The sequence below is a fragment of the Acipenser ruthenus genome, chromosome 53 (assembly GCF_902713425.1).
Source record: "Acipenser ruthenus chromosome 53, fAciRut3.2 maternal haplotype, whole genome shotgun sequence".
In the NCBI taxonomy this organism is placed as follows: domain Eukaryota; kingdom Metazoa; phylum Chordata; class Actinopteri; order Acipenseriformes; family Acipenseridae; genus Acipenser; species Acipenser ruthenus.
The window spans coordinates 2,111,687-2,122,568 of NC_081241.1; the positions used below are offsets into that span (position 1 = coordinate 2,111,687).

Below are 10,882 nucleotides of genomic sequence, written 5' to 3' on the forward strand. Positions count from 1 at the left end.
AACAACTGTTAGTTAGCAAAGAAGATAGATGTACTACAAAGCAAACATTTATTTTATTATTTGACAGTTTCTGTATTTTAAATATTATTACCTTGCTTATGTGGGGTCAGGTTTAACCGTCTAAATGCCAACAGCTGATTTATTTTTTCTAACCTGGCTTTTTGTACATTTATCACGTTTTGTTCAAATAGTTTTCGAACCTGTTTGGCTGCTACAAGAAGCAATGGAATTTTCCTTTCACTTTCTAATGGCTAAATAAAGACTAGTCTAGTTAAGACTGAAGAATTTGTTGATTTACAGACACTGTTTAGGGCGTGTTCTTGATGCTCCACAGATAATTAAAACTTTTTTTTTTTTTAACTTCCTGGACCAAATTAACCTTTTTAGTTCGTCTCAATTGTGTCTTGATTAACACTGCTATTATAACTGAGATATATATGGATAAGGGCGTCTGCTAAGAAATAAGTAATAATAATAATAATAATAATAATAATAATAATAATAATAATAATAATAATAATAATAATAATAATAATAATCTTTTTTTTTTGGATGTACACAAAATGATATTTTAAAAAACCCCAATGTATTTCAGTTATTTATTTTAACTCATTTAAACCTTTAACATTTTCATTCAATTCTGTCCACAACATATCTCCATGTATGTGTGAAAGGAGGTATAATTGTAGTGGACAAAAATGAATGAAAGGGTTTAAATGATTTAAAAATAAATAACTGGAATAAATTATGGTTTTTTTTTGTCATTTTAACTGTTCATTCAGGTTAGAACAATTAGAATAGCTATTAGCATTTAAACATATAGATGTTTTCGAGTAAAATAATAAACAGACTGGATGCGAGAATTTCGACAGGGAATGAAACGAGCCCCGGCTTAATAATAATAATAATAATAATAATAATAATAATAATATACAGGTGTTAATACAAACAGCAGCAGCCCGGGGCTTCTCCTATCAGTTCTCTCCTCTTTAGTAGACGGCGCCGTCATTTTCTTCCCCCGAGTTGTTCTCCCGTCTGCAGCGTCACGGAGGAGTTTATCAGGAGTTTGAACAGGTGGCATTACTGTGGGTTTGATCTGGAGCGGTGAAACCTCAAATACAGTCCCGGAGCGGGACCGCTGCAATGCGCGCACTGCAGCCTAAATCTACACCCCCCAGACTGCCCCCCTGCACAGCACAGCCTGTCTTTGTGTATCAAGCGCAGCCTCGTCTCTGGAATTGCAGGGGGACTCTCTGGCTGCTCGTCCCGGTTTGAGTTTCAGCTCCCTGGACAGTAAAAGATTCAGAGTCGGGCTGGGAATCAACGCTGTGATAAAACTGGCAACACAATGATTTCACATTAACATTAAAACATGATGTCTTCTTTAAATCGGTTTCAATTAATTAATTAAACTACCTTACTGTTGTTCAAAGTTTAATTTGTCAAATCACTCTGAACCTGTAAATACTCCCACAGGGTAGGCAATGTTTCTATTTGTGTAACTCAGGAAGTAAACGTCTTGAGTATTTATTTACCTTTGTGCACATAACAATAATGTAAAAACGTGATTATAATATTATACAGTAAATTGTAGAGATATGATGTAGAGCATATGACAGTTGACTAGAACATATTGAGCCATTAAACGAATTACTTATAGTTGCGTTTATTTCTTAATTATCAAAGCAAAGCTCCTGAGTGGAGTGAACTTTTCAATTACTTGGCTGTAGGTACAATATATTTCAGTATTAAAGTTTGTATATAGTATAGAGAATTTACACGATACAGATAGATAATATACATCATATTAAAGTTGTCTAGAATCTATGAAGCCATTAAACAAATGATCCAAGTATAAAAGACTCATGCTTTTCTAAAGTCTTGTCCGTTTCAAATCTGATTTCTCTTGGAGTTCAGAGGTGATGCATTTACAGTCAGATGAATTGTGAGCAACTCATGCTTTTCACTGGCTTATTCATCACAGACACAGACAGTAAAAGCTGTACGAGTTCATCATTTGCGGCATGGTATAATTTTCACATCAGTGTGGTCCATGTTATCATCACTGTGTTTTGTATGGCTCTCTTACTGCCTCTGTTCCTACCTCACCTCCTGTCACTCTTCCTAATGTTGCTCCTACTGCTGCTCCTAGTATAGCTCCTATAACCACACCTGCTGCAGCTCCTACTGGACCTGATATGGCTCCAATTACTGCCCCTACTACTGCTGCCCCTACTGATCCTCCAGTAAACACTACTAATGGCCTTAGATATTGATTTCCAGGTGGCTTTTCCTTGTACTTCTGCCAGCTAAACTTTCCCATCTGCTCCCCCATTTCTCTCTCCTCTCTCCTCTGCTTTTCCTCCAGCTCTCTCCTTTTCTCCATCTCTTTCTTCAGGTCCCTCTCCAGCACTCTGGATTTCTCCCTCTCTCTCCTCAGCTCCAGTTGTAGCTCCAGCTCTCCTGTTCTCTCCTTTAGCAGTTTGCTGTTTTCATAGCCCACCCTGGCCCTTTCTTTCCCCTCCCGGTACATCTCACTGGTGTAGTAGCTGCCGTTGTTTCCCTTCACCATGTTGTCTATCTTGTCCAGGAGCTGTGTGACCTGTGTGCGATCGCTCCTGTCCTCATTATTGAGAACATGATACCTGTTCTTACATTTCTGAACAAGCTGCTGGAGCTCCTTGCTGCCTGTCTGAATATAATCCTCAATGGTCTTGCCTTTCAGTTTGTCACTGTGTGTGAAAAGGAGCATCATGTACCTCCTCACAGCCTCCTCACTGAATATCTCCTGGACTGTCGCCACTGCTCTCCTCTCTTCCTCTGTGAATCGACCCACCGGTATCACCAGGAGGAAAGCATGGGGTCCCGGGGCAGACAGAGAAACACATCTAATAATCTGGAGTTTGTCCTGAGAGAGCTCTGGAGTGTCGATCACAGCAACACGTCTCCCAGCCACTTGTCCTTTTCTCTTCTCACACTCTCTCGTTACTGCAGAGGAGCTGGCTTCAGATCTGAACTCCTCCCTGCCCAGGATGGTGTTTCCTGCTGCACTCTTCCCAGCCCCAGTCTTCCCAAGCAGCACCATCCTCAGCTCAGGGGGGCTGGGAGGCGCTTGGTTATCTGCAAGAGGAGCCTCTCCTTCACCTCCAGACACTGAAAAACAACAGGGCAAGTTTATTTTCTCCAAAAATTTAAGTCATATCTGTGACTGTACTTCTGTGATTAATCAATACGTTAGATACACAAGAGTGAAGACTGCAGAGCACCAGTATCAGGGAATTCTATAAAGGATTGTCCCAAAACAATTGTTTTTCATCAGATATTCGATTGGAAAATTGAATCGAAGGTTATTATTAATATTTGATAATCAATTCTATGTTACTGGCACAGTGTCGGATTTACTGGGACCTGGTGCAAGTCTGAAGTAGACATAAAGTTCCAACCTGTAGTTACATCATATGTAATAAACTATAACATTAATATTATGAGTTAAATTAATATTATGAGTTAAATATATATATAAAAATTCGCTATGCAGTACAGACCAGCCTAAATCGAGGCTACATTTATTGTATTTTGCCAGTATTGCATGTTCAGTTAATGCTATGCTAACATATTGAAATACACACCACTTTGTAGTTTTCCATACTTAATGAAAAACCGATATGAAAAAATGTGACATTACGAAATCCAACATGCCTTATACTGTACTACTATTATGGCTTCCGGTAGACTTTTGTGATATCATTTTGTAGTTTATTTTATGTAGTTTATATGATGTTAAAAGAAACATCTATTTTTTTTTTTTTTAATTATGTCTCAATCCTGTGCCTGAAGGGCTCCATGTTTCTCCTTGAGGAGACCGGGCTGTTCCACCAAACAAGCAGAAGTTTCACGGCAGGAAGGTGGAACGGTTTTACCAAATCAGATTGTCCAGTTCTGTTTGGTCTGCTGAGTCTCAAGAAATTAAGCTTTTAGTATCGCATCTCCCAGCAGAGCAATCACATGACCTTTTATGGCGGATAGTTCTGCCCCTTTGTTTGTTATTTATTTATGTGATGAGTTATATGTCTGTGAAAACTGATTGTTATTTGTTATTGTTTACTCTTTTTAAAACCTCATTAGGATGCGTGACTGAACAGCTACTGATTATTTAACTAGCTGACAGTCACACATCCTTATTAAACTCTTTGCAGACTATGGCCGATGGGTAATAAAATCATTAATAGCTAGTTAACCCCTCGGCCAGAATATAAAATCCTGCAGCTGTCTGTGCTCAGGGAAGAGTGTACAGAGGAGAGTACAGGAGAGCGAGCAAGGAGAGAAAGAAACTAAAATATAAACAACTGCTAAGCGTGCTGGTTTTTACACCAGCACGATACTTATTCATTTATTTGTTTGGCCAACGTGCTCTTTTGTTTGTGGTGTTTGTTTTGTTTAAATCTTTTGTTTTGTTATTATTTAATAAAATAGCTGAGCGCCGTTGCGCTTTAGTTTCACCCGCTACTTCTTGAGTCTGTGTTTCTGGTCTGACGTCATCACTGAACGCCATCCTGTTCACACCTTAACACTGACCTATCGCTCTGTGTCCCGCCTCCAGATAGACAATCTCTCATCTGTGATTTGTGAATGTGTGTTTTGATTGACAGTCCGCCCATACTACCTTGCTATGTTTTTTTTCTAATCCCAGTGGAGTAGACAGCACCTATATATTTGTTTACTTCTATCATTAAAGTAGGATCCCCCCCCCCCCCCCAAGGCAAGCCCAGTGCATTTGCGTCCCTTTCACTTCCCCTGAACCCGGCCCTGCACTGGAAGAATCGCATCAGTGTTGTACAATGTGCTCCATAGAAAAGCTTCATTAGTACATTACAGTATTATAACGTTACCTTCTTGTTCTGCAGGCATGTGAATTTCACACAATCTGAATTTCTGTGACTCCAAGTCTTGGAAATGTGCAAAGTATCGAATTTCATCTCCTCAGATTTGTATTGCCAGGTAAGGAAATTCAAATAAATAAGTCAATTAATGTCATTAACTTACAGTTTTTTGTGATTATGCCAGCAGGAAAAGCACTGAGATGAGTCTGAGAAAAAGACTGAACTTTTAACTGAACTTACTGTTATGGGGTTCCTCCATGCTACTCCTCCTGACAGGCAGCTTGGATTCCTCTGGCTCTTTCCCCAGCTCCTTCTCCTTTTTCTTCTCATATCTGTGTTTTTTTGAAGGCGCTTGGCTGTTTGCAATGGGAGTCTCTCCTTCACGTTTCTCTAGAGTGGCCCCTGCTCCTCCAGACACTGAAGAACAGGACACATTGTATGTGAGTTTTATATGACACACTGAAAGAGACTCTTATGTATGCAGAATAGTGAATTTTATTGTGTCATTGTCTTCCCACACAACCATCATTCTACTTCAGCCAGATAAGACAAAGCATGTGTGAATATACCTTAAGATTCACAACTGTTCCTGAATATAGTTAACGAATTAGGTTAATAAATTAATACATAAATAAATATATAATAGAAGTTTCTTTGCCCCTCCAATCATTTATTATTCAAGACACAACTTTCCCGGTACTCGTAATAACACAGATATCCAGATTCCATCATAAAGTCTGCAGCTCATCCAACTCCTCTGGAAGCTCTGCAATCAAATCATTTACACAACTGAATCTCTCCTTTGTAATTTCCTGGATTCAGACCAGGATAAATGGCATCTACTCTCACCCTTCAACTAGATCTTCCTAATGGCTGGAGTACTTTTCTCAACAACTTCTGAACCTTTTTCAATCAAGATTGGATTCTAGCTTTTTATTGTTCATACCAAGGACTCTTTCACTATCAAAGCCTACTGATCCAGAATCCAACATTAGTATTACACTCCATTCCAGCTGTTCATCTTCGCCTGCGTGGGATGTTCATCTGCCTCTCCTTGTTTGCCATTTTTACTGTTCTTAAATACTTGAACCTCTCAAGATCTAGTGTTGGAAACAATCTGTTTAGCCACTGCAATTTCTAGGAATCATACTGGCACTGAATGTTTTAGCAAGCCCCCTGTATCTAAACTCGACCACATTCATTCCCCTATTCAGAACTTTCAGATCAGTAATATGTTCAAGAAATGTGCATCACTCTCTTTGCTGGACCATTTTAATTTGTAATTTACGTTTTCCCCAAGGTTGGATATTTTATATCTCGATTTACTTGCTCTTTCATCAACAGCAAAAACATGGATTCATATATTAATATTTCATCAGAAGCTAGAAAAGACTAATTTCATCTAGAAAAGGTTCATTTCAGCACCTCACGACCTGGCTTTAGTTACGGACGCTTAATTTAAGAGATTTGGAGGTTGTTTTTTTAACAATAAATGGTTTTCTAGTGCATGGACACTAGAAATCGAAAGCCTATCATCACACCTAAAATCCACAGCTCTTCTTCAAATGTACCCAACAGTCACAGCAGCACATATATGGGGTCATCTTTGGTCAAAGAAATCAATAGTTTTCTTGTGCAAAAACAAATCTATAGTTCATATTATCAATAAAAGCCATTCTAGTTCACCTGTTATTATGCAATTACTGCGTCGGTTAATATGGATTTCAGTATCAAATAATTTTCTAATCAAAGCACACCACCTACTGGGCATTTATAAAAATGCAGCTGTCACTCTTTCTAGTTTACAGATATACAGATTTTAGTCTGGTCCCTACAGCTCTGCCAGCTCCAGCAGTGACACCCCAGTTCAACCAACTAATTTTCAACTGAACCTAACTATCAGTGGACTACTCAATACAGAGCAAGCATGCATGGCTGCAGTACTTGCTACTTCCATCACCCCTCTTATTTCACCGGTTGGACCACCATGATTAATCCTACTCCATTTAACCAGGACTGGAGCATAGCTTTCATAGTTCATGCAAAGGATTCTTTACATCTGGCACCAGCTAAAATCAAATCCTACTTTTCAGGAATCCAACACCAATTTCGCTCGATGTCCATCGCTTCTACAATCATACTATCAATCCCAGCCGTCCGTCTCCTCCTGCAAGGAATTTCCAAGCACTCTCCGGTTGCATCTCCTGCTCGCCTGGTTATCATTATAGACATTCATTCAGTATCGGAGCAGCCACTTCAGCAGCAAGAGCAAAGATTAACCAGCATCTAATCAAAAATATGGGACTCCAGACTTCATCAGCAGTCAAAGCTTACATCTGTTCTTCACCATCTGAAATTGCATCTGCCCATCAGTCCATTGCTAGTATGTCTGGAGAGGGGAGGACCTATCCACCTGGGTCACCAAAGGTTTCCCCCTAAAAAAGAAAATAAAAAGAAAGGGGGGGTTCCTTTCCACTGTGCAGAGGGTCTTCACATAGTCAGTAGGGTACAGTTTACTAACCCCTTTGTCACGTTAAGTGTTTTCTTTCCTTCTCGTGTTAAATGTTTTCTCTCTTTTTCTCCTTTTCTATATGCATTGGTGGTCCTCCTTTTTCTTCTCTTAGGTGTCTTCAGCGGGGAGCCGGGGGTCCATTCTTTGGGGGGTTAGTGATTCCACTTTCTCCAACCCTTTGTTAAGCGTTGCTTCATTTACCTCATAGAGGAGGGTTCTCCTTGAGTCAGAGGTGACCCCTGGCCAAACACCTCCTTTAGCATGCATGATTCCTTATCTTCTTTTCTTTCATGTTCTGATGCCTATTTATGTGAGGGCCACCAAGCAGTGGAAACCCTCTTGTATGTCAGGTTACCTCAGAGATGGTGGCCCCCCTCCTGTTTGTCGGGTCTCCTCAGCGACGGAACCCCCCTACTGTATATGTTGGACCATTGAAAAGCCGGAAACCTCTCTTATGTGTTAATATTACTAATCAATATTTTTCTTTCTGGTTCACAAGCCTCTTCATATGTCTGGTCATCTCAGAGACGGTGACCCTCCCTCCTGTTTGTTGGGTCTCCTCAATGACGGAACCCCCCTTCTATACATTGGGCCTTCATCTGTTTCATCTGTTACAAACTCCTCATACTTAAACATAACCTCGGGGGCCTTGCTCATGCCCTGTGAATTATAATTATAAGAATGTAATGCAAAGAAACTGCAAAATCATTTCTAAAGATTTTTTCCAGTAGAAAACCCACAAAAAGACCATTTTAACTAAACTTACTGTTGGGAGTGGATAAATCAATGCTAGCTCTTCTCCTGATAGGCGGCTTGGATTCCTCTGGCTCGTTCTCCGGCTTCTCTTTCTTCATTTGCTTCCTCAACTTCTCCATCAGCTCCTCTTCTCTCCTACTCTGTTCTTCCTCATATTTATGTTTCATCTCCTCTTCTCTCCTACTCTGTTCCTTCTCATATTTATGTTTCATCTCCTCTTCTTTCCTACTCTGTTCCTTCTCATATTTCTGTTTCAGCTCCTCTTCTCTCCTACTCTGTTCCTCCTCATATTTCTGTTTAATCTCCTCTTCTTTCCTGCTCAGTTCCTCTTTGTGTTTCTCATTCAGCTCCTGTTCCTTTAGTCTATTCCATCTTTCTGCTTGCTGGTACATCTCATTGGTGAAAGCGCACCCTCCATTTCCCTTCACCATGTTGTCTATCTTGTCCAGGAGCTGTGTGACCTGAGTGTGATCGCTCCTGTTATTGTTGAGAACATGATATCTGTTCCCACATTTCTCAACAAGCTGCTGGAGCTCCTCACCAGCTTCCTTAATGTACTGCTTAATCGTCCTGCCTCTCAGACAATCCCCGAAGGTGAAAAGGATCATTGTGTTCCTCACAGCTCTCTCACCAAACAGCTCCTGGACTTTATCATAGGATTTGCAATCCTGTTCTACTATTAACTCACGGTGAGTGTCAAGAGTTTTTTTTGGATACACCCGTATCAGCAGGAGGAAAGCGTGGGGTCCCGGTGCAGACAGAGAAACACATCTCTCAATATTGAGTAGTTCTGGGTGAAACAAGTCTGGAGTGTTGACCACAGTGACCCGTCTCCCAGCAACTTCTCCTGTTCTCTTCTCACACTCCCTTGTTTCTGTACAGAGGCTTAGTCCAGATCTACCCTCCTCCCTGCCCAGGATGGTGTTTCCTGCTGCATTCTTCCCAGCCCTGCCTCCCCCAAGCAGCACGATCCTCAGCTCAGGGGGGCTGTGCAGCTCTTGAGAAACAGTTTCTTCAGCCTCTTGTTCTGCAGCCATGATTCTTTGTCCTGTTAAAGAGAAAGAACAGTTTGTTCCCCTTAGAAATGAAAGCTTTCCATGTGAAGCCCTGGATTAGTTTTCTCCTCTTGTTGTCATGCTGTGCTGAAAGAACACTCCCTGTCACACACAGCACTGGCATATTCCTGTATGTGTGGAGTTGCTGTACAGAGACACAACTAGCAAACTCTTCAGACAAATAGTGCACATTAATCAGGAGAATCAGTGAAGTGCCTGAATTGTTTGTCAGCAGGTTTGTAGCATTAGCAGTTTGATTTCTTGTTTGTTCTTTCATGTGCTGGTGTAACAGTGTCCTAATAATTTGTAAAGAGAAGCTCAGAACACTCAGAACTAGATTTCTTTATAAAAATTATTTATTCAGTTTTAAACCACCAAGAAATCTGAGGTTTCACAACTGTATTAACAGGACTTTTCAAATATTCTGAAAATATTATCTAAGTTTAAGGGCAAACAAATAATATCTACAAATAGCTGTCTTAGTTTATCTCTTTAATAAATTAAAGTTAACTTAAAATGAAATTGTAGATTTGTTTCTATCACATTAAAAACTTTCACAACATTTCCAAAAACAAACTGTGTACAAAAATTCATTATACATCTTGTTTTATTCAAAACCCTGCAGTGCAGTTAAGTGGAGAAGGTGTCTCAATGTGGCACACCATGCTGGTGTGATCCTGTGTGTGCGGGGCTGTAAACTGGGAAGGGGGCTTTGTGTTGTAGAGTCACATCTGAAAATGGAAAGGTCCATCTGGAAAAGGATAAGGGAAGCAGTGTCGATAGTACTGAAGAGAAGGGGGCACAAGGATTTTAAAAGGGCTCGCAGTATGTAGAAATAAAGAGAGGACAGAGGTGCAGATGATGGGATTTGAACTGGAGACATGCTGTGCACCTCCTACTCCCTACACACCCTTGTGGAGATTTTCATTATGTAAGAAATGATTAACAGAGTCTCACTGTTTTGCATTACTGTTAATACTGACATTTATTTTTTGTAAATTACATCTAATGCTTACTAAGATTTTAAAATAAATAAATAAAAATGTATGCACTTTTCCCTGGAGAAGGGAGAGGTTTAGGGTCATGCGTTTGTCACAGGTGTGATTAATTGTTTTGATGTTGAGCACTAATTATTATTATTATTATTATTATTGAGTATTGTCATTTTTAACTGCACGATTGAATTGAACATCTTTTTTTTCGTTACTGGAGGCTGCAACTATAAAGACCGACTGAAGCAGGGACGAGCAGAGCCCATTCGCACTAACAAGGAGGCTGAGAGCTGGATCAGTGGAGCAGTGATCAACGAGACAACAAAGTGAGGCTGAGCGAGCCGGCAGCTCTGCCTCGCTTCTCCCACGCAACTCCACTACTCCGCTCACTCCACTGGCTACCGATCACCGCTCGCATCCAGTTCAAGACTCTTGTACTAGCCTACAGATGCCTTGACCAGACTGCACCCAGCTACCTCCAGATCCTCATCTCTCCCTACACCCCCACTCGACCTCTCCGCTCCGCCTGCACTAGAAGACTGGCTCTACCTCCTCTACGCTCCCCTGCCTCCAGAGCCCGCTCCTTCTCCACCCTCGCTCCGCAGTGGTGGAATGACCTTCCTACAGATGTCAGGACCGCCCAGTCCCTGACCACATTCCGGCGCCTCCTTAAGACTCACCTCTTCA

The 10,882-nt window shown here is 40.7% G+C and overlaps 1 protein-coding gene across 1 annotated transcript; it reads right to left on the minus strand.

Annotated features, from left to right (window-relative positions):
- Positions 1 to 1,591: 1,591 nt before the first annotated feature.
- On the minus strand, positions 1,592 to 9,186 carry LOC117433156 (trichohyalin-like). Its single transcript, XM_059016489.1, has 3 exons — positions 8,159 to 9,186; positions 5,121 to 5,297; positions 1,592 to 3,153 (listed from the first exon to the last, which is right to left on the minus strand). The coding sequence occupies exons 1-3, from the start codon at positions 9,183 to 9,185 to the stop codon at positions 2,063 to 2,065; spliced, it is 2,295 nt and encodes a 764-aa protein (XP_058872472.1). The 5' UTR covers position 9,186; the 3' UTR covers positions 1,592 to 2,062.
- Positions 9,187 to 10,882: the final 1,696 nt, after the last annotated feature.

Coding starts and splice junctions, on each gene's coding strand:
- LOC117433156 (XM_059016489.1), bottom strand. CDS start 9,185: ATGGCTGCAGAACAAGAGGCTGAAGAAACTGTTTCTCAAGAGCTGCAC. Junction 5,298..8,158: donor TGATTTATCCACTCCCAACA/GTAAGTTTAGTT, acceptor CCTGTTCTTCAG/TGTCTGGAGGAGCAGGGGCC. Junction 3,154..5,120: donor CATGGAGGAACCCCATAACA/GTAAGTTCAGTT, acceptor GTTGTTTTTCAG/TGTCTGGAGGTGAAGGAGAG.